General features: G+C 51.6%; 1 protein-coding gene across 2 annotated transcripts in view; it reads left to right on the forward strand.

The window, feature by feature from the left end:
* DHX35 (DEAH-box helicase 35) overlaps positions 1 to 23444 on the forward strand; it is a 69293-nt gene that overhangs the window by 21726 nt on the left and 24123 nt on the right. For both annotated transcript variants that reach the window (XM_036009832.1, XM_028524199.2), the window contains exons 8-16: positions 361 to 420; positions 6389 to 6501; positions 7455 to 7551; positions 8404 to 8562; positions 10442 to 10652; positions 13746 to 13870; positions 17450 to 17504; positions 20363 to 20458; positions 21699 to 21793. In XM_036009832.1, the coding sequence (XP_035865725.1) occupies positions 361 to 420; positions 6389 to 6501; positions 7455 to 7551; positions 8404 to 8562; positions 10442 to 10652; positions 13746 to 13870; positions 17450 to 17504; positions 20363 to 20458; positions 21699 to 21793 (1011 nt within the window). The remainder of the gene's footprint in view (positions 1 to 360; positions 421 to 6388; positions 6502 to 7454; positions 7552 to 8403; positions 8563 to 10441; positions 10653 to 13745; positions 13871 to 17449; positions 17505 to 20362; positions 20459 to 21698; positions 21794 to 23444) is intronic.

A 23444-nucleotide genomic window follows, 5' to 3' on the forward strand; every position in this document is an offset into this window, starting at 1 on the left:
TCACAACTGTAAGTCCGCTTCCCCATCCAGTACAGATACATTCTGACTATGCAGAGACCCAGTTTTACTTAAGTAAATTCAGATTCAATTCTTAAAGCCCCTTTATACTTTATGTACAATATTTTAGCTCTTTATTTTGGAAAATTTTTATATTTATACAATTAGAAACAATAGAATGATAAATCCTATTCTTACCTATGATTTTAATAATTATCAACTTGTGGTGAGACTTGTTTCATCTGTAAGCTCCCCCTCACCCCCAAAAATACTCACATTAAATTATTGTGATGAAAATTTCAGCTACCAACTCTCATCCACAAATTTTACAGTGACCATTGTTTCACGGCGCTTCCTTTTCAGATTCAGAAAAAGCGAGGGGATCTTCGACTGATCGTGGCCTCAGCCACTCTGGATGCGGAGGTGAGAACATTCCCCCCCCGCCCCCCCACCTGCCATGAGCCCTGGCATCGTGGGCCGTATCTGTGGGAAGTTACCTCTAGCAAGAGCTCCTCTGTGGCACCGTGTCCTCCCGTCCCCGTGGGGCCATCGGGTGACCTAGATTCCATAGGATCGGCGGATACTCCTTTGCTGCCTGGGGTGGAACTTAACCTGTAATTAACTGAGTTCACAACACCAACTTGTCTTGTTTCTCAACACACTGTGTTTCTCCTCTCACAGGCAGCTGCTTTTTTCTTTTCTTTTCTTTTTTTTTTTGCTATGAGGCTCTATTTCTTGCATTTATTTATGACTATAGCATTCCTATTTAGAATTTATGTACAAGTGAAGTTTTCCCTGTACATATAATAATTTCCATGTTACAATTTTTATGGTTAAGTTTCTGTTATTCTCTTAACAACTAATATTTTAGTTCAAACAGCAGTTCAACTCCACAAGTAATTTTGACCTCTTGCTATATGTGTGTGTGTGTGTGTGTGTGTGTGCGCGTGTGTGTGTGTGCATGCATGTATAAAATAAATAGGTGTTCACAGTTCAGTGTGTCCAAGGCGCCGAGACGGCCAGGGTGGGGGTTCCCTAACTCCTGCTGGCTCGAGGGTGTCCAGAAGCTTTCACAGGAGGGGCATCCCAGTTGGGCTGGGAAGATGCTCAGCAGTTTGTCAGGCGGGCAGGGAGGGGAGGGCATCCTGAGCGTGCGCAGAGCACAGGGGCCTGAGACCGTGCGTGCTCAGGGCTGGGAGTCCAGTGTAAGGGGGCGTCTTACCTGCAGGGCCTACACGGGGTGGTCTGCCTCCACGTTCACCGGTGTTTCTTACACTCCAGCCTCACCCCGTCCCTTGCTGTTCCGCAGAAAAACCCAAGCTAGCTTCTGCTCTGGGAGGGAGCCTCTTTCTAGACCGTTCTGCCCTTAGCTGTTCTCGTGGCTCCACTCCCTTTTCCTTCCAGCCTTCCTCAGACGTCACCTCCTCGGGGAAGGCTTTCTTGACCCCTCTGTGTAGAATACGGCCCCCGTTGCTGCGCATCTTCTCATGTGTTTATGTTTTCCTGCTGAGCACTTACCACCACTTGACACCATGCACACTCCCAGGTGTTTGTTTATCGTGTCTCCTGGCATGAAAAGTGAGCTCCCCAAAGACGGAGACTTTGACAGCCTCCCTCATCATTTTATCCCTCTGACCTAAAACAGCATCTGGTGTAAAGTAGGTGCCCTGGGCGGAATGGATTTTGATTGAATAGGAAACAGTGGGAGGTTAAAACGGGAAGGTTGGTGGGAGTCAGGTGATGGAGGCCTTACAAGCCGGCCAGAGGAGGAAGAACACCATCCAGCAGCTGGTTGGGACCGCTGGGTGGGTGTGAGGTATGTGACGTGACCCTCTGTGGGCCCTTGAAAGACCACGTCGGTGCTGGGTTGGAGAGACAGGGGAGGCGTGGACATGGCAGTCAGGAGGCCAGCTTTACAGCCCAGCTGAGATACGAGAAAGGACTGGTGGCCCCTGGCCTCCCTGTGGCTTCAGGTCGCAAGTAACCTGGGGAGAGCGAAGACTTGGCATGAGTGGTGGCTCCCGTGTGCCCTGACCTAGTTCTCAGGCCTCCCCGAGGGCTGTGGCAGTCTGTGGTCTCAGGTCTGCCCGTGGTGGCCTTGGGGTCAGAGCTCCGTGGGTGCCCTTCCCCCCGACACCTGCTGGAATGCTCTTTCGAGGACCATACCAGAGCGCTCCTGCTGTCGCCTCCTCTGTGGCTCAGTTGTACAGAACACCTCTCTTTTACCCCTTCTCTCTGTCCCCACCTCCCCTTTAAAAAAGCATTCCCAACAGTTTTTATTGTGTTTGAAAAGCATCATGTCCAAGTCTGTTCTTAGAATGACTGCGAAGTAATATTCACTGCTCATCATTGCCTTTTATAGTCTTTTGGCATGACAGAGATTTTAAAAAGCAGCTCCTTCCAGTTCTGGCTACAGTAGTTGGTGTAGATGGTCTGTCTGGGAGTGATTTTTAACTGGGAAAGTGGGGTGGGGGCACTTGGCCACGCGGCGGGAATGCTGTGATGCAGGCGTGCCGACCTCCGCGGTGTTCAGCTGCGCCTGGGGTGGGATGGGCCGGGCCGGTCACCCTTCACCCCTTCCTGGCCCGTGCAGGGAAGGTGAGGTCTGTGTGTGCGGGGGGAGGATCCGGGGGAGGGGTGAGTCAGTTGTGTGGGAGCGAGGGTGTGGGGTGGGTGAGTGTGGATGCGTGTGGGGTGTGGTTTACCAGTTCCCATGTGAGAGTAAGGGAGTGAAGAAGAGGAATGGAATGGGCCGGAGAGGTGGGGGGAGGGAGGAGTGGGAGTGGGCACGGGAGCGGGGAAGGATGTAGCTTAGGTAGCATTTGATGGAGAGGTCCAGGGGTGTCAGAACCTGTCCCTGGACCCCCAGCTGCTGGACCTGTGGGTGACAGGCTGACCCCAAGCCCCACTGCCTGGAGGGATAGGTGATGCCACCTGCACTGGACCTGCCCAGGCCCCCAGGTGCCTCAGCAGGCAGGTGGGGACAGCAGTGACTGCGGCTGGGAGGCAGAGGCAGGCAGAGTGTGCCAGGGGCTGGCCCGTGGTTGCCTTCCTTGGCGCATCTGCTTCGTTAATGTGAGCCTAATTAAGCGAGCAGTTACGGAAAGCATGACCAGGTGTGATACGAAGTATTTACTGACCATTGTATCACACGCTGTTGTCTTTTTTTTTTTTTCCCTCATTTGCTTCTATCCACGTGGCAGAGCACAGGATTGCTGACAACTCCCAGTTTTTTTGTCACACGTCCAGCTGCTTGGGAAGAAACTGGTTTCTCTTTCCAGATTCCAAGGACGGAGTTTGGGGTTAGCTGGGGTCCGGTGCTCGCTGGGGACCACTCTGCATGGCCGAGGCAGATGTGCTGGCGGCACGGGGCGGACGTGTCCTAGGCCTGGCTGCTGGGGGCCCACTGCTGCGTGTCTGGGAAGGGAGCTGCGGCGAACGGGGCGGACAGCTCAGCGCGCCCACATCACTCACAGTCCATGTCATAGGCTGTCCCCTTCCTTTATGCCGTGCTGTGTTTCCTGCGTGTCATTGTGACCCCGCCTCTTTCAAACCTGACCCTAACTCTCCTTTTCCAGGTTTATCCATTTCACTATTCCGATGATCCCTTCATTCTGCCTCACAATGTTTGCACTGTTGATACTGTATTTATCTGCTTTCTAGCCTGTAATTTTCTGTGTGTATTTTATATTTCCAAGTAAAGATAAAAGACAAAGGTCTCAAGGATTAGGACCTTATGCCCTCTCAGTTAATGCTGAATTTTATGTCTTGAAAGAGTGACATTCTGTGTTAACTCTTCAACACACGTATTCCTGAGCAGCCGAGGGGCGGCTGTTCTCTCCACCAGCATCAGCTCCCTCCCTGTTCTGCTGGCCTTTTTGGTCCAAAGAGCCTGTCTGTCGAGCCTTCCTAAAAATCCTCCTCCTCCACCTGCAGCTTCCAGAGCCTCTGTCCCCTCTCTGAGGCCTCCCCGATGGCCTCCCCTCAGACTGCTCTGCGGGCTGCTCCTCCTCCTTCAGGCCGCCCACCTCCTTTGTGCTTGTGGCCGCCTTGACTTGTGCGCCTGTGCTCAGCCTGAGCTGCCAGCAGCTGGCTAGTTGCAGGCCATCGAAACTTGTAGACCTGTGACTCCTACCACTCTGCGACTCAGCTTCTCCATGGCAGTCCCTCCCTCAGTGTGACAGTCATTCAGGCCCAGAACGTCCATTGCTTGGGGGCCTGACTGAGGGAGAAGTAACTCCGTCCTCCACAGGGAGCCTGGGCCATTGCTTACACCCCCTGATTGCCAGGTCCCATCAGTCATGACCTCTGGAATGCTTTGCTTTCCCACTGCCCCGCCCTGCCCCACCCCGCCCCGCCTGAGTGCACACTTTCATTCTCTCGCCTCTGAGCTGGTACAACACCTTCCTTAATTAGTCTGCTGGCCTCCCGTCTCTTATCACAGCTGCGCTTCTCCAAAGGGGCCCCAAGAGCCAGGCATCCGGGGCACAGGTCTGACGGAGTGCCCGTCCCACTGCCCTGGCCTTGCCGCTCTCATATAGTGCCCCACAGCATGGCATTGGAGCCCCTTTCGAGTGATGACAGTCGCTCAGTGTGTACTCACCCTGGATCGCATTTTATCTGAACTGTACAACAGTCTTGCAGGGTAGGTAGTGTCTGTTCATCTTGTAGACGAGGGTAACTCAGAGCCAAGGCTGGTCTGCTGTAGACCTTGGACTACAGATGGGTGTCTTTCCCCTTCCTGGTCGCCCGTTAAGGCTTAGCCGTGGAGCCTGCCCCTCTGTGCTGCCTTCCCCGAGAGCCGGCCCTGACCTGTCCCTCTCTCCAGCTGTAACTGGCAGCTCTTCTGGTTACTTAGTAATTCTGCCTCATTGTACATTATGGTTGGTTCTTGGCTCTCCTGCCCCTGGATTATTCATCATTTCCAGGCATTGGGGGCGTCCCTTCTCACTTGTTTGTGCGTGCGTCCCTTCTAGCGTGCCTGTGCTGTGCATGTCACAGGGCACAGGAGGGCTGTGGCCACTCGGAGGGCGTTTTCCCCAGAGGGAAGGAGGAGTGGGGCCTGTGGTTCTTCCCAGCACAGGGCAGTGCTTCTGCTGGCACGAGGCGCTTCCATGTCTGTGCCTACTCTTCTTAAACACAGCTTCGAGGTTAACGTGTAGTATCTGGATTTTGCAGCTCAATCCTGTTGACTCTCTCAGAAACGCTCCTCCAAGCCCATTCATTTTGTGTTCGATGCTGTGCACCCCTGGGCCACCGGATTCCTGGAGCAGGCATGGGCATGCTTAGTGAAGATCCCGGGGGAAGTAAAGATGGGACTCGTGGTCACATCCTTAGGCCTGCTGGGAGGGTGAAAACGCATGCCAGGCCTCAGGGGAGCTGGCATACGGTTGGGGAACAGGAAGGTGGTTGAGAACCAGACACTGACTCACTCCACCTAGTGGGACGTCTGTGTCCCCTCGGCCACTGGCACAGCAGCTTCCCACCCAGCACTCACTCTCCAGCGAGTCTGGTCACTGAGCTCTTCTCGGGCTCCGTTGCTCCGTGTGTCTTGGGCGACACTCCCTAAGAGGGGACCTTTGATAGTGTCTCCCTGTCCCCGTGTTGGCCTGCACGCTCATTGCAGGCCTCCCTGTAGACTGCCTGTCTGGTGGTCAAGTGCATGGAGGAGGATGTGGCCACCACCTATTGGGAGGAACCGTCAAGAGCCACGTCTCCCGACAGGGCGCTGTGGGAGTGTCAGAGCAGTATCTCATGGATGGCCTCCCCATGCAGAGTGCCGTGCCCGCTCCGGTGGGGCGTTTAAACATGGAGAAGACACTGCCCCTGCCGTGAAACAGCTGAAATCCACGGGGAGGTACAGTGCCTGTGTGTCTAACTGCGGTGCCAGGAACATGCCTGCTGGTCGCAGAAGTACTAGTGTCCTTTATAAACCGATGGCCTCGTGCGACCGGATCTTTGCTTTCCAGTCAGAAGTGCACATCAGCCTGCTTTAGCCTCTGTTTAACTTGAGTCACACCTTTTGATTCAATTTTCGGTTACATGAAATACAGGGGATAGGATAAGATGAATAATGCCATAGCTCCATGTTTACTTAACATGTATCAGTGAATACAGCTTTGAAGTCTGACCTTTATTATTTTATCAAACCTTAGTAAAGAGCCTGTCATGGAAATGTGACTCCTCACAATTGCAATAATAAAAATGATTTTTAATAACTGTGTTGCAACCTGTAGTCTTTATTTTATGTCTTCAATTCCTCCTGTGCCCCGTGCTCTGCCAGTTGGTATCATGTTCTTTTTCCTGGGGTTACTGTGAACCATTTTTTTTAGAGGAATGAAGAACTGAAATTTTTTTATTATTTATTTATTTATTATTATTATTATTTTAGAAATTTCGGGATTTCTTTAATCAGAACGAAACGAGCGACCCCACCAGGGACACGTGTGTGACCCTTACAGTGGAAGGGCGGACGTTTCCAGTGGACGTCTTTTATCTGCAAAGGTTTGGCGATTCCCAAGTGTTTATCGGTGGGGACTGGAAAGCTAGGCCTGTGTGTGGAAGGAGCAGCAAGCACATGTTCTCTGAGGGCAGCGTGCCAGGCTGGTGAGGAGGGGCCTCCTCTTCTGCGTCTCCTGTCATTGTTTTGTGTCTTCTGTCATTGACCTGGTGTTCTGGAACCTGGCTCCGTGTCACTGCCAAAGTTAGTTTAAACTTTTGACACTGATGGGCGCGTTTCTGTGAACCCGTGGTCAGTAGCTCAGAGGGACAGAGCAGAGTGGTAAGGAGGATGGGGGAAGGAGGGGCCGGCGGTGTTCAGAACTCGGGTTTATGAGACTGCTGTCAGTGCGGGTGGTATTGGCGACTTGCATCCTTTGGTTCTGTCTTTTGGTCCTCAGCTCTCTACGTCCTAGCTAGGAGGCCTGGCTGACATTTCTGGGAGGAGCCCTCTTGGGCAGGAAATGGGTCATCCTAATTCCTACCCCAAGTCACTGGGTAGACAAAGACAGTGGGGATAAATCCAGGGAGTTGTGGGCTCGACCTCTGAGTCGTTCTGGTCCGGCAGCAGCCCCATCGGTTCCATCTCCCTCCCCCCACATGCTCCCAGTGGACAGGAGGCACGTGGGCAGGGGTGGGGTTTGGCCCTGGGGACAGCCCCGTTTTTGCTGGCCGGGCAGCTCTGCATGCTGAGGATGTAGCACATTGGTGTGTGTGGGCCTGTCCTTTTTATTCCTTTACAAATCAAGCAAAAAATCATAGCTAAAATGTGATTTTGAATCATTTTTAAATGCTGCACTTAAAAAAAGAAGAAAGTGGACACTTATTTATTCATGTACTGATACTGCTGGGCAGGCCCGTACTAAATTCCATGAGATGCTGCTGCCAGATTACCAGGGTTATTGATCTGTAACTAGTGTGTATGTTCTAGTGATGACTTGATCTCTTATATCTTTCAGTCCTGTTCCAGATTATATCAAATCAACTGTAGAAACCGTGATGAAAATTCACCAGACGGAGGGAGATGGAGACATATTAGCATTTCTGACTGGCCAGGTAATTCCACTGGACCTGTGTTCTGTAGTGAACAGACATGTTAAGGCAGCATCAGAATTAATACAGAGGCCTGTTACTTTGCTTAGCTGTTTATTTCATGTTTTATTGTATTCTGTGGTTACTTTATTGCAAAAGGAGAAATTGTTTGGTTTGACGGCATTCTTCTACTGACTACGTTGTTACGGAGTCACTGGCTCCTGCCTGTTCTGCTTGCAGAGGGTCAAAGGTACTTTCAATTTATTAGCTGATTCCAGAGGGTATTACATACTTTATTCAACAAGCTGTTTTGCTTCCTAAAATTGAACATTGCACTGCGTGCATTTTGTGTGTGCATGCTGTTGCTACATGCTTCTTCCTCAGTGACACCTTTGTAGCTTGTCCTGAGGGTGCCAAGCGGGCCCATCACTGGAAGGACAGCTGCACGAGCCCAGGTGCTCACTCAGGGCTGTAACGCTGTTCAGAACTACGCTCTGGCTACGGTCTTTTCCACTGTCGAGCGTCTTCCGTGGTCAGTATATGCCACAACTTGTCCGTATGTATGCAGCGCTTTGTCACAGTGCCAGACGGTTGAGTTAAATAGTCATTGTGTTTGTTTATTAGGAGCCCTTCTAGTTAGTGCAGATAGAACAGATTTCTCTGAGTGATCCGGCTGTTGCGGATTCTCACCCCGCAGGCACCAGTGTTCAGTGGCGATTGATCGCACACCAGCCCTGAGTGAAATGTGGTCGCACTGGAAGTCCTGAGTCCGACCACAGTTAAATCCTCATCCACACTTCTATTTCCTTCACGTGAGGAAGGGACGGGCCTCAGACTGACCGTGGTTCCCTGGGTCCCTGGGTCGGTGTTTTTCAGGAGGAGGTGGAAACCGTGGTGTCCATGCTGATCGAGCAGGCCCGCGCCCTGGGTCGGACGGGGATGAAGAGACACCTCCGGGTTCTCCCCATGTACGCAGGGCTGCCTTCCTTCGAGCAGATGAAAGTCTTTGAGAGGGTGTCACCCAGTGTCCGGAAGGTGAGACTCACCCGATGACCCACGGCGTTTGCCACATCTGTAGTCATTTTGGTGCCCCTTTGCTGTGCCCTGGAAAGATTCTTTTTTTAGATTGAAATGAAACCTGGTGTACAGGCAGGTTTTTTGAAGAATTTTAGGTCCCTGTCTCTGTGCACTCGGTCTAAAGGCTCACAGTAAATACTGTGTTGGAAAGGAACCTGCAGCGGTGCCGCCCTGACGGTGGTTACAGAGCAGGTGACTTCTTGGGCTCTTTCCTGCCGCCTACTGTTGTCCCGTGACACAATGCTACCTGGGCCTGAAGGACCGTGCTGCTGGATTGTGGTTAATTGGGAGCAATGAATCTGTTACCGTAAGTGTTTCCTAAACCATTTGTTTGAAGCGTCATTTTGCCTGTAGAGCCAAGTTTAAGTCAATTAATTCAAGGTGTGGCTTAAGAAATACTAAGCATTGAAATTGGGGTGTGGAAGGGTGTGGTGGGAAGCATTGGTTTGAAGGAACCAGCAGGCAGCCAGCGTGCTTCCCGCTCACCTTCCCCTGGGCCTTACTCCTCTTTCCCTTCCGTTGGGCGAGGAAGGCCCAGAACTGGCCTGGAGCTGGCTCACAGGAGCTATGTGTGAGCAAGTGGCAGGGAGTACTGTAGCTTAGGGATGGCCGATGCTGCGTTCCCGGTTCAGACCACTTGGAAGAGGGCGCTCTCAGCTGCCTGGCCACCGGGATGGAGCAACTTGAGGCTGCCCAGTGAAACGTGACCTGTCAAGAGGCCTGGGGTCTGTGCCTGGGCTCCTCGGCCACAAGTCCAGATGTTTCAGCCATAAAACATAGATAATAAGGACTTTTAGATGGATGGTTTTATAGCACAAAATCTTACATGTCTACACATAAAAATGGTAGGAAGGTTTTAATGAAAGGATCAATGAAAAGGTGCCTTTAAAAAGCTCTAAGTGCCGTCTGTACACGCCCCTGCTGCTTCAAGTCCTCCAGGGCCGCCCCGGTGCACTGGGAGTAAACTGCAGGCACCTCACGGTGGCCCAGAGGCCGCACACGGCCTTTCTCTGCCCCCCTCCAACCTCGTCTGTCCTTCCTCTGGGTTCCGTTTCTCCTTCCTTTCCACCGTTTTTTCTGCCGGGATCTCTGTAGGGCCGGCTGCCTCTCGTTACTCAGGTCTCAGCTCCAAGTCAGCTTTTAGGCCGCTTTCCCTGGCCATCCGATCCAACAAAGCAAACCCCGTTATTACAATGTGTAATAAACACCTTAAATACTGTGCAATGTTATATTCTTACCCAGTTGTGTTTTCCTCATAGTAGTTGTCACTCTCTGAAATTACCTACCTGTTTATGATCATTACTTATTCCCCCAGACACTCATGCCAGACTCTGGGAGAGCAGGGGTCTTCTCTTGTTCATTGTGCACCCCAGCACTGTGCACAGTGCCTGGCAAAGCACAGACCCTCAGAAGTAGCTAGAATGTGAGTGAATAAATGAATATACGTGCACAGGGCGGTGATTTACTTCAGCTGTGCAAAAGGCAAAAACTAGCATTTGTGGAATATTTACTACAGGTGAAGGACCAGGCTCTAGACACTTTGTATGTATTTTATACTTAACTCCCCCAACCCTGGGGGCGGGGGGTAAATGTTATGTTGATGAGGAATCATGCTCAGGAGGTCAGTGAATTTGTCCAAATGCCCAGGGTCTGGGAGAATTCAGACCCAGGGCACCCCGACCCTAAAATGCAACAAAAAGTATACCACACTGCCTCTTAAAGGTTCTGCCATGTCAGAAATATCTTTCCATCTTTTAGGATTTTTGAATAGTTTATTAAAAGTGAAAAAAAAAACAAGTAACTCTTCGTGTTACTCCCCTTTCCGTGGGGAACCCAGGTGATAGTGGCCACCAATGTGGCGGAAACCTCCATCACGGTCAGCGGGGTTGTGTATGTGATCGACTGTGGCTTCGTGAAACTCCGGGCCTACAACCCCCGGACGGCCATCGAGTGCTTGGTGGTGGTCCCAGTGTCCCAGGCGTCGGCCAACCAGCGAGCGGGACGTGCCGGCCGCAACCGCTCGGGGAAGTGCTACCGCCTTTACACAGGTTAGTGCGGCTTTCGTGAAGGGTGTTCGGTTTTCTTGGCCGGCCTGGGCTCTGGAGCGTGTTATGTTTACCCTCCATGGGCAGGGTTTCACAGCAGATCCTGACCCCTCTCGTGTCCCTCTGGAACCTGGCCCCCACCACCCTCCTCACCCTAAACGTAGCACTTCCTCCCCACCGCCCCCTATTGGCCAAAGCTGGCCCATGAGTCACCAATTATTTGCCACCCCTGTTCTAACCTACTGTTTGGGCCTAGGCCTCTCTTTAGCCGTGTGACCCTGTAGCTTAGGCCGTGTGTCCCTTTTATCTTTCCCTTATCTTACTGTGCTGCTTTCTTGCTCTGGGAGCCTTGAACCCAGTGGGGCCCCACCTTGGGTTCTGTCTTCACCTCTGGTCAGAGTGTCTTTGCAGGGCTAAGGTGGCAAGGTCTGTCCTGAGAGGCACTGACAGACAGCAAGCAGTTGCTCACTCCTGCTCTGTGCTGTGCACCATGCTGGTTCTGAAGGAGCAGGGTAAATAGCATCAGGACTGCCCTGGCTCCTAAGGAGCCCCCTCTCCTGCTGGAAGACAGCCTTCCCGACAGACAGGGGTGCCCCGGGGCTGCTCTTCCTCTGTGCTTCCTTCTTCCTCCGTGCTTCCTGTGTGAGGGATGGCACTGCGGTCTCTCTCCATTGTCCAGGCTTCGTTTTCACGTCATTTTAAATTCCCGCCTCTGTCCAGTCTCCAGGTACAGTCACTTACCAGATCCGGGGGTTTTATTTTTATCATTTATCTCTTTCCTTCTGGTTACCATTGCTCCTGTTCAGTCATTGACATCATCCTTTCTTTTGGCAAATGTTTACAGAGCACCTGCTATGTGCCAGGTGCGGTGCCAGGGTTTGGAGCCCTAGGGCGAGGGGAGACATGGTCTTGGGCCACACGTGGTCACTGACAGCCTGTGGGCGGAGGCAGACCCACACATGGATGGGTGTATGGTGGTGTGATAGGGTTGCCCTGCAGGAATGAGCCTTGGAACAGAGAGCAGGGGGTTTCCTGTTGGGGAGGGCTTCACAATCAGTGTTTGGTCCTGATCTTACTGGCAGCCCAGCAGGGTCCAGGAGGGTTGGCAGTGGAGACTAGACTCAGCACACCGGGCAGAGGCAGGGCAATGCACAGGTACGTGGCTGGGGGTGGGGGGGTGGGGGGTAAGGATTCATGGGAGGGAGGGAAAGGCAGAACCTGAGGCCAGAGATGCAAGGGCCTTCCACCACTGAAGGCGCTAAGAAGGAGTGATTAGAGTGGAAAGGGGAGAGCTGAGGTAGTAAAGAGGCGTCCTGAAGTTCAGGGGAAGAGAAAGTTCCACTGAAAGAGAAATTTTTAGAGGAGATGTGGTTGGGAGGGCCCATCGACAGTAAGGGTGCGTTAGACCCAGCCCCTAGGCTTTCTGGGCCAACCAGTTTCTGAGTGAGCTTCCAGCGGGCGCAGCTCTGAGCACGGTGCTCCTTCTCTGAAACCCTTCAGAAGTTCTCAGAACCTCCAGGACTTTTTCCCGCTCACCTCCTCCGCTCTCCACCTCCTCCTCCCCCACGCTGCCTCACAGCCGAAGCACGCTCTTCCCGGCCATGCCTGCTGGGTTCCCACGCCCAGCCCTCACGCCTTCGGTGCCCTTCCCCGAGCTGTTTCCTCTGCCCAGCACATTCTCCTTACCGTTCAAGTCCTCTCTCGAGCGGCACCTCCCAAATTGAGCAACCGAAGGTGCCTTCCGATGACTGGGCTCCTTCCTCCCCTCAGTGTCACTTTCCCTTTGGGCGGACCACGCATTGGGACCCGGTCTCAGAGGTCACTGTTTCTGGTCTTGTCCCAGCCCCTTGATATCACTGCAGCTCCTCAGAGCCATTGGCCTGTGGCGCCTGCAGCTCGTGGCCCAGTGCTTCCCACACTGGGTCCTCCGTGGGGTCCAGTTGAGTGTCACTGAGCTCTTAGGAAGCACCTACTTCCTGTTGGGTGTCTTCTCAGTGGGGTTGTCCTCTTACCTGGCAGCCTCACTTCTCCCGTGGTTAGCACTGGACTTGGGAAATCTGCCTGTGCTCCCCCAAAACCACTCCCCAGATGCTCTTGAAAGGCGACGGCAGTATCCTTCCTGTTCGGAACTTCCTGCTGTTGCCTGGTATCCAGGATCTTCCAGTTAGACCCATGCCCTTGGCGGTCTGTGTCCCACTCCACGGAATACTGGCCGTCTGCTTCCCAGAGAAGACCTTCCCGCGGTTCTTCGGGGACAGTGCTGTGTGGTTTGCTCCTTCTCTGGTTCGCTGCAGCTCAGCGACCGAAGTGGAAGTGGGGCTGCCCTCGTGTGGGGGGGGGGGGCACAGTTAAATGTGACTGGCGCGGAGGCTTTTGTGGGTGGAGAATTCTCTGTGTGACCCACAGGCTTTCTGAATACGTACAAAATGGATTTAATCTCTTCCTCCTTTTCCCCCACCCATTTTGTCTCGCTTTTATAAGAAAACCCCCCAAAGTCTCTCTTCCCCCTGCCTCGTCCTCCTGCCCCTCCCTCCCTGGCACGTCTGTGCCTGTTTTTTTTTTTTTTTTTTTTTTGCTGTGAGAAGTCACCTTTTGTTCCCGGAGGTGCATGTCGGCATCCACGAGTCGCTTTGGGGCAGCCTCTGGGGTCTGAGTGCGGCCCGTGTGCTTGGCTCATTGACTTTGGAAGTTGGATTTGGACATGTTTTGCTCTTTATAAGGCTTGGCCATTTGTTATATTCTGGCTACTGTTTTGGTAATTTACTTTGAAATTGTTCTTTGCTTGTATGTATTGTATTTGCCTTTTGGACTCACCTTATCCCTAGCAGAGGTAATGGTCACTGGGTACCTACAGTGATTCAGCAAATACTTTTTGCTCTGATTTATAATTTTGCTGATAAAAAACCCATTAAAAAAGCATCCTAAAATAAAAGGACAAACTTCATAAAGATATATTATTTTATGTAATATTACCATGTACATCTGATCCCGGAATCCTAGAGCCCCTTGTTAGAGAAGGAAAAGTGTCCTTTTGTCATAACGATCTCATTTGATTGTGACATTTGACCCCAAGCAGCTCTGATTTCCTGTTCTCAGAGGAAGCCTTTGACAACCTGCCTCAGTCCACCGTCCCCGAGATGCAGCGGAGCAACCTGGCACCCGTCATCCTGCAGCTGAAGGCGCTGGGAATCGACAACGTCCTCAGGTTCCACTTCATGTCGGTCAGTCCTGCTTTTGCTGGGGCCCGGGGAGGCCGGGGTGCTCCGGGGGGGTGTCAGGACATTGTGATGGAGCACGTCACCTTGCCTTTTTCCTTTCTTCACGTAGCGCCTGCGTTGTGTGCACACACAGCCCGGGCGCTGTGCAGGGTACAGGGGGACTGTAGCCACATCAGGCAGACACCGTTCCTGTTCTTGCCTGCTGGGATGAGAGACAAGTAACGGGTAATGACAGTGCGTGTGCCCAGGGCTGGAGAGACAGGGGCAGGGCCCCCCGGCCCAGTTAGTCATGCCAGAGGGGAGACGTGAAACTCTCGTGGGATTTCACCGGGTCAGGGTGGGGAGGAGAGACCCAGGACGGTGAGCACGTTGGTGGGCCCGCAGGAGAGAACATCACAGTTGGGGGGGAGCTGCGGGGGAGGTTCTTGTGGCAGGTTGCGTCTCTGCTGACTTCCTAGGGCAGGTTTCCAGGTGGGAAGTCCCTGGGCCGAGGGCCGTAGTCGCTCTGTAGGCCCTTGGCAGGTGGCCAGGCTGCTTTGCAGGCGTGAGCTCTGGCGGCGCGGGAAGGCCCCACGCGCCCTGCCCCCGTCACGCCGTGGTGTTTCCTGTAGAGCTTTGCTAATTCGGTTGGTGGCGGGAGGGAGAAAGGAAGGTAGGAAAAATACCATCCATGCCTTATTATTTTGATTTCTCATAAGATAGTTTTTAAAAATTTATTGTCCACTTTATACTTTTGCATTGTTAAGCCATTTATCTGTTAGGATTGGTGTTTGTTAGTGATTTTCAAGAGTCCTTTGACTGTGGAAGACATTAATCTTTGTCTGCAGTGTTTCTTGTGAATAGTTTTTCTGGGTATTTATATTTTTAAATTTATTATTATTTTTTAATGTGCAGGCATCCTAAACATCTCCACAGTAAAGTCTTTCTGTCTTTGCCTCGATGGCTTGTTACACTTGTGCTTATGAAGTACTTCTTGTATCTAGGTCAGTTAGTTAATAAATACTCATTTTTTTTCTTCCTGACTTTGTATGATTTGAAGGCTTGCATTTTAACTTTGTTCTGTCCCAGCCGTACTGGCAAATGGTGTGGCAGGTCTGGGTTCTTGGATAATCAAGTCCCTAATGTCACCTATGTCACAGTAAACTGGGCAAGTGAGGGAACAGAGAGAGAGCACTCCCCCCACCCCCAAAGCAAACAGCTGTGGGTCATTGTACGCATGGAGAAAATACATCCTTTGTTTATTGGTGTGCAAGACAAGGAATTGTAAAGAAAAGATGAACAGTAAATGCAAAGTAAAAGCTTATGAAAAACCGATATCTGGGGTGAGGGGTGGGATTTAAGGGAAAACATACAGAGGCCGCAGTGATGGATCAGCGTCTCAGTAACCGAAGAGGCGGCAGACGTCTGTGAGAATAAACCTAATAACCACTGAAGGGGAAGCTGAGGGGAGGGAAATGCCTGAACATAGGTGGCTTTTCTGGGACAGAGAGGAGTACAGACTGAAACAGCTATGAGGCGCCACTGAGATTCACTCAGCAAACACAGAGAGAAACAGTGACATCCAGAGCCCACGGTTCGGGAAGCTGGTTTCGTGCTCTGTCTCAGTCCTCACGGAGGCCTTCCTCGGAGGCCTTCCTCGGAGGGGGCCGCTCGCTTCCAGGGAAACGGAGGCCGTGTTGTGAGCCGGGGACATGCGGGGAAATTTCTTCTTAGGGAAATTTCTCCTGAAAAAGTAATTCACAAGAAGACAAAAAATGTCCACGTGATAATGTTTATAGCATCACTGTTTATTAGATTAAACAATATAAATAATGAAAACCATAAACATTGGACAACTGGGAAATTAGGAGAATACATACAAATTTATCTTCTTGTAGTCCCTTCTGGTTATTTCCCCCTGAAGTGGTGTTTTTCACAATTGAAATCACAGGGTACATGCAGTTTTGTACATTTTGCAGTACTCATTACAGTAGCAAAGAACTGAAAACAGTTCATTTGCCCAGTGGTAAGAAGATGGCTTATTTTATAGAATAAGTATGACCACATTGGAAGGTTAGCCAGCTGTCCCAAGCAATTGCTGAAGTTTCTGTGGGTACAAGCAACAGTGAAAACAGAAAACCGTACAGTGAGAAAAACGAGCTAAAATTCTACGCACCCAGCCCTCTCAGCTGTGTTAAACAGTGTTTCCGAGTGACCCCCAGTCAGGTGGGGCTGTAGAGGGATGCTGGTGGCTGCGGAGGATGAGTGTTTAGGTGAAAATACAAAGTCTGTGATTTGTGGGGTCCAGGGGGAGGTTTTGTTTTGTTGGTTGATGATAAATTCAAAGAGCAGAATTAATGGGGGACTTGGTGAGAGACTGGAAACAGGGTCGAGCATCGAAAGGAGTCACAGAGAGACTCCCTTAGTTGTGTCTGTGAGTTTGCAGAGCCCAGTTTGGTGCTTTGCCGGCTGTTGGGTCTCCCATGCCCGCAGGGCAGAAGTCCCCCAGAGGGACCACGCTCCTCCATGCAGGTGCTGTGCATTTTGCTCTTTTGTAAAGTTGGGTGTCAGAGGCACTGAGGAAAGGCTAGTGAATGGATTCCACAGTTTAGTCAACCATGGTTCGACAAATACCCTCTGGGAGGTGAATTATGTCTCGTGTGTGTGTGTATGTGTGTGTGTGTGTGTGGTCATCACAGCCATTAAAAGTACAGCTTTCTTCCTTGGCCATCAGTGGGTGAGGTAGAGTGAAAAAATGAGGCCTGAGTTCAGTTTATGGCTTTGCCATGAGCCACTTACCTGGCTGTGTTCAGTGTCTTTTATTTATTGTTATTCACCGTCTTCATCTGTGGCATTGAACGAAAACAGTGTGGTACTTAAAATGTTTGCTATGTGAATGCATGTAGGGAAAACCATGCAGTTTGAAAAGTACTGCAGTTTTATCGTCTGGCTTATTATAAACAAAATAATTGAGCAGAAAATAGTAATGGTGCTTGGCAGTTAGTAGATGCTCAGTAAAGATTTGTGGAAGGAAGGAAGGAGGGAAGGATCTAGAGATCTAGAAAATCTAGAGATCTAGAAAGATCTAGAGAATCAGACTGAAAGTCCTGATACCAGCTTGGCTTAACGTCAGATGACCTGGCATTCTCTGTTATTTTCAGGAGCTCAGATTCACCCGTGTGTCCATCACCCCTTCATAGGCAAGGCTTGGAGCAGGGCTGTGGCTGGTGCAAAGATCCACCGCCAGCCAGTATTCCAGTGTAGTGGGAGGCTGAGACTGTGCAGTAAGATTTAGAACCATGTGGTGAGAGTTTAGGAAAAGCAAGGAAGTAGTTGGAGGTGGTCCACCTCTCATGGGGGGAAGCCTGAGGAAGGGCTTCCAAGGGAAGTGTTCAGTCAAGCTGAGAGTAAAGGCCAAGCAGCACGAAAGACGCTGAGAAGGGGAGGAAGGACACTTCAAGGGGCGCCAGCCTCAGGAACAGGAGCCTGGAGGTGGGGAAGTCTGGGGCTCGTGGAGGGGAGAGTGGGTTTAAGCAGGAAATAGTCACATTATTACCCATCACCGGAAGACATTAACTTAGGAGGATTTTTATGTTTTTACAGCCCCCTCCAGCACAGTCGATGGTTCAAGCGTTGGAGTTACTCTATGCCCTGGGAGGTATGTCTTTCTCTTATTACGCGTTCTCTGGTCCCCTCGCTGATACGCAGTGTTAGTTGGGGCATAGTCCCTTCGGGCCCTTCATGTCTTCAGGAGTGGCATCGGTTCCCCCCAGTAACAGCATGTGAAGTCTGCTCGTGAGTTCATGAAGCACGTCGGGACATCAAAAGTGTTAATGACCGTCACCAGAGCCACCCTCCTAAGACATCCGGAAGATTCTCTACCAGTATTTCAGATGTTACCCTCCAGGCCTTTTTCTCTGTCCCTCCACCCCGTCCAGAAACTGGGGGCGTGGCATTCTCTACCTCACCCTCGCTCCGTTCCTGGAGCTCCCTCCCCACAGAGGACTGGGCGGAACGCCGTCCATGGCCTTGTGAGGCCAGGAAGTAAATACCACGTTACGGAGGAATCTGGATTGTTGTTTGAGAAACGTGGTTATTTCCCTTAAGGTAGAGAAAATCGTTGCCTAAATGCACCCCCTCGAGAAGTACATACTTTTTCTGTGAATAGTGTGCCCTACGTGAAGACAATATTCGTTTTTGGTATTAGGTTTTAGGGGAGGTTTTGTCTTTGGATGTTCTTTTTTTTTTGCTTTTAACATATTTATTCAGGTGTAACTCATCCATTGAAAATGTGCAATTCCGTGGTTTTTAGTATATTCACAGGGCTATGCAACCCTTACCACGAGTTTTGAATATTTAGAACACTTTCATCACCTGTGCCCATCAGCATGTACTCCTCTTCCCTCCCCTCCCCCCCCACCCGGCCTGTAGGCCTGCCGCTTCTGGTTGTTTCACGCAAATGGAATCGTGTAGCGTGTGGTCTTCTGGGATGGGCTTCTTTCATTCAGCGTGGCATTTTCATTCATCTGTGTTGTACCACGTGTTGACACTTCATTTCTTTTTACTGCTGAGTGAATAACTTATTATATGGGTATACCGCATATTATTCTTAACCATCTGTGAGCTGATGGCCTTTGGGGTTGGTTTCCTCATTTCGGCTGATGTCCACGAAGCTGCAGTAAACATTCATGGGCAGGTTTTTGGTGGACATTCCCACCAGCAGTGTGCGGGCATTTCCAGTTTCTCCAGAAGTTGCCAATACTTGTTATTGTCTGTCTTTGTGCAGTAGCCATCCTGGTGGATACGACATGGCATCTTATGGTTTCGATTTGTGTTTTCCTAATGACTGATGATGTTGAGCACCTGTTCATATTCTTACTGCTACTTGTGCATCTTCTTTGGAGAAACGTCTATTTAAATCTTTTGCCCATTTTTAATTTGGGGGTGTTGTCCTTTTATTATTGAGTTGGAAGAATTCTTTATATATTGTGCGTACACGTTTCTCTTCAGGTGTGTGATTTGTAAATACTTATCCCGTTCTGTGGGTTGGCTTTTTTCACTTTTCCAATGGCATCATTTGCCATACAGAAGTTTTAAGCAGTTCAGTTCATCTGTTTTTTTCTTTTGTCACTTGTGGTGTCATAGCTAAGAAACCATTGCCTGACTCCCAAGCATGAGGATTTTATTCGTACGTTTTCTTTGAAGAGTTTTGATAGTTTTGGCTGTTTACATTAATAGGTTTATGATCCATTTTGAGTTAATTTTTTTTGTGTGGGGTGAGGTAGGAGCCCATCTTCCCTCATTATATTCATGATGCCTCCCTGCGAAGGAACAGCCAGTTGCCGATCGCAGCGGCCTCCCGGTGGGTCTGCATCTAGTCGGCCCGAGTGAGCATGTGTGGGAGGAGGCTCCCACCTCCTGTTCGTAAGGATTTAACAGGAACCTGAAAGCAGGGTTTCCTGGGGTAATCCGTAATGCAGATGGGACAGTGTTGGCTGCATAGAAGTTTTTCATTTGGACTGATTTTCCTTCAGTCAGAATGACATTTAAAATATTTTCTGTTTCTTCACTTCCCTAAATTAGCTGGAAGAGGTGGAGGGAAACACCCAAGTCAGTTTAGTTTCAAGCTGAATTATCACCTTTAAAGAGACAGTTACATGGGAACAGCAGAGAAATGACCTTTTCTGTCTCAACTCTGAGCTCTAAAGCAGTTGTTTTAATGCCACATCTTGGGAACAGTCTAAACCACAGTACAGCAATCGTCTGTATCGTGAGAGTTCAGTTTCTACATAGTGGCCGGCGGTAAAGTGGTGAGGGGGTGTGGGGGATCGAAGGAGTCCTCCTGGCGCAGTGGACTGCCCGGGAGGCAGTCGGACAAGCAGCTCTGGTGTTGGCACCCAGGAGAGACCCGGGCAGGTGCTTAGGTCCATAGGCACGGCCTCGTAGTTGCTCACACAGCAAGTGAAGAACAGGGCTCATAGGCTGTCGTCCTGGAACCACCACCAGGGGGCAGGAAGAAAACCCAGAGGCGACAGAGGGGGCAGCAGGAGAGAGGGGTCCTGGGAAGCGGGCTGGCTTCCAAGGAGCTGCGGTCTGCAGAGGCGAAGGCTGCCGCAGACCCGCAGGAGGTGTCTGTCCTTTGTGTTCACACCGTGTGGGTGTGGGTGTGGGTGTCGGCCCTCGGGAAGGCTGCCTGTGGGGAGTGGGGAGGCTGCTGCGGGCTGGGAGAGCGTGGGGGCGAGAGGAGGCCTTGGCATCGTTTCCCTATAAGGAAGTCCTTGAATAGAAGCCATCAAAGGTATCAGTTTTTGAAATTAAACATTCGAGAGCTCAAAGGAGGTGTTTTCTTTTTTTAACACAACGGTTCTCTGGTGTCAGAGCGAGTTCGGTGGAGCGTGACTCATCTCTTGATGCCTTTTCCAGTGTTCGTTCTTCATCGTCTTCTGTTCTGTCAGCGACTGGACGTCCTGTGACTCGGGGGCACACGCCTTCCGACAGTTCTCGTTCTTTCCACAGGTCTGGACAAAGACTGTCGCCTGACCGAGCCGCTTGGCATGAGGATCGCGGAGTTTCCTCTGAATCCCATGTTTGCGAAAATGCTGCTTGAGTCAGGTGGGTGGCGATGGCAGTTCTCATGGATTTTACTTTGACCGTCAGGGAGCGATTTCCCCGCATTCTGTGCGCCCTGGGGAAGAGCCTACAAGATACGGGGTCCGGCACAAATAACGCCCCGCTGGTAATCGGTGCCAAATCTTTTATTAAGCATGCAATTCTGTAACATAACAATATCACAGTGAAGCACACCATATGACATTTTAGGTGAAAGTTTAAATTGCTGTCCATCTCCTGGGAGACACTCACGTACCCTACCAGCCGCACCCCTTGGCGTTACTCCTGCCGGACGCTTCGTTCATTCATCTGTTTCTGGACACGTAGGGAGCTTCTTCCTTTCGGTGATCATGCACAATGTTGCCATGAGCGTGGCGAACAAGCGTCAAGTCCCCAGTCTCCCTTCTTTCAGCTGGACACTTAGAGTGCAGTTGCTGGGTCATCTGATAGCTCCATGTTTGATTTTTGGAGGGAATTGCCATGTCATTTTCCATAGTGGTTACTCCGTTTTGTATTCCCACGACCAATGCACGAGGGTCCCTACTTCTCTGATGCCCTTAGGTTCTGTGAGAACAATCAAACGGCCTCAGGTTTACCGGGTTCTAGGTTTTGAGCGGGCGAGTGTGTCGCTCACGAGGCAGGCAGCCGTGGGCAGCAGTGGGCCTGGCGGTGCCGTTCGAGCTCACCATCTGGTGTTCTGCAGGGATGGTGGCCGCAGGCTCTGGGCCAAGGTACTGGTAGCACCGAGTGTTTCCCTGGTCTAGTGCGCCAGGGGCCATGAGCCCTGCTGGCAGGCAGGCCCCTGCAGAGAAGGGCCAGGAGCAGGGAAACAGCAGAAGGGACACAGCCCACATATCCCCTGCCCCTTTCCCTCTCAGGCTTTCTGCCGGGGCCCTAGGTGTCCACGTGAGAGAGTCTGCAGCGGGGGTGGAGCTGACCTGCCCTCGGTGATGGCGCCAGTGTGGCTCCCCCGTGACTCACAGTGAGGATCCCTCAGTGCTACAGCTGCAGCGTGGCCTAGCAGCTCCTCTTGGGGTCCTTGCAGGCCTCCCTCGTCAGGGCCATGTATGGGACACTCCATGCGGCAGGGTGAAGCGCTTACGTGCTGCAAACTGAGAAAACCAGGTGTATACAGATATATCATCTTCGTGTGCCGTACGGTACAAGGAAAAGTCGGAAAATGTCTTTCGCGTCTCATGGACGCATTGCATGTTTGAACTCAAACACGCTTTTTGTTTTACAGGAAATTTTGGCTGTTCTCAGGAAATTCTCAGCATTGCAGCCATGATGCAGATCCAGAATATCTTCGTGGTGCCCTCACACCAGAAGTCCCAGGCGGTAAGTCCCTGCCTCGCGGAGCTGCTTGTGCCAGTCCCCTTGCTCTGGGCTGTTGTGTCAAATAGACTGGGGAGTGCCGGCAGCCGAGTGAGCGGCACAGACACCGGCCTGCACGTGAGGCTTGCTGCACGCCTGGCGCCATGCCACAGGGTCCCGTGCTTCCTCACCACCACGACCCGGGAGGCAGATGCTGTTACAATCTGTTTTAGAGGTGGGGGCACAGGGTGGTTAGGTGACCACCCACCCATGGTCGCACAGCCATGGGGAGTTGCCCTCCACAGTCCGGAGTCCCAAATCGTAACCGCTGTCCCGCTGACTTTCCCGTAAGGGGATCGTCGTTTTTTAGGCAGCTCTGGCAGCAGCCCAGTGGGCACGTCTGTGACTAAGGAGGCAGGGCCCGGCCCGGCAGGCTGATGCTGGCCGTGCTGTGCTGGCTTCGAGCCGAGGAGGGGACAAGGCCCTGCCTGAGCCCGGGCGTCTGTGGCGACAGGAGGAGCGAGTACTGGGAGGACTGGGAAGGAACAGTCAGGGTGTGAAGAGCACCAGGAGGGAGGCCTCCTGACGAGGCTGGGTGGTGACGGTTCCAGGTCGGTTCCAGGTCGGTTCCGAGAGTCTGAGTGTAGCCTCGGGCACCGAGAGGCGGACTTCGGGGTGCGGTCGGGAGGAGAGAGCCTCTCCTGTGGATCTTGTCCTCTCCCCGACAGCTGTGTGAACGCAGAGCACCACGTGCCCCGCCTCCACACCTGGCGGTGATGTCTGTCTTCTCCATTTCCTGTTTGCTTGTTTGTCTGCTTCTCTGTTGGCCCTTTGCGCAGTCCCACCCCAGGGCAGGCAAGCTCACTGTCAAGGTGAAGACATGAAGCTCTCCAGCGTGTCTAAAGTTGCACCATATCCCTTCTCCCCTTCTCACCCCATCCCCCCTGCTTTGTTTTTTCTTCTAGCACTTCTTGCCACCTAGTGTACTGAGTATTTTGCTTATTTATCTTGTTTATTGCATTTCTCCCACCACTGGTGTATTCGCTGTTACATTCCCAATTCGTGGAATGGTGCCTAGCCTATGGTCGGTGCTCAATAATGTCTATTATTGAGTGAATGGCAGGGAGCAGGAAGATTAATTCTGTGGTATTGGATGCAAGGAGAAAGTCCTGAAGTTCAGAAGTACATGTGCGTGCTTGTGTTTATGTTGTACGTGCTGCTCCTCGAATCCATGGGCGCAGACGGCACTGCCCAGGGAGTCCCAGAAAGGAAGATTTAGGGGTGAGGTCTGAGTGGGAGCCTGGGAACATAGAATGCCCACCACGCACCAGACAGGCTGTCTCCCCGAGCTTTCGTCCTGGGGGTGCTAGGAGGAGTTCCGGAAGAGACACTGACCGGAGGGAGGAGGAGAGACAGGAACACCAGCACCTGTCTAACAGCCGTGCCAGGTGCTTTACCCTGGGGTGTCTGAATCCCACAGTGATCTTGACAGTCCAATGCCCCAGTTTTACGCATAAGGACATGGAGGCCGAGCAAGAGGAAGCGACCAGTCTGAGGTCGTTCAGGGAGTGGTAGAGCTAGAACGAGCTAGAACGATGCAGACCAGGTCCTCCTGGCTCCACACGCCATGAGCTGCTCGTTGTATGACGTTACCTCCCAGAACAAGAGGCTCACG

Source organism: Phyllostomus discolor, chromosome 9 (genome assembly GCF_004126475.2).
Source record: "Phyllostomus discolor isolate MPI-MPIP mPhyDis1 chromosome 9, mPhyDis1.pri.v3, whole genome shotgun sequence".
Lineage (NCBI taxonomy): Eukaryota > Metazoa > Chordata > Mammalia > Chiroptera > Phyllostomidae > Phyllostomus > Phyllostomus discolor.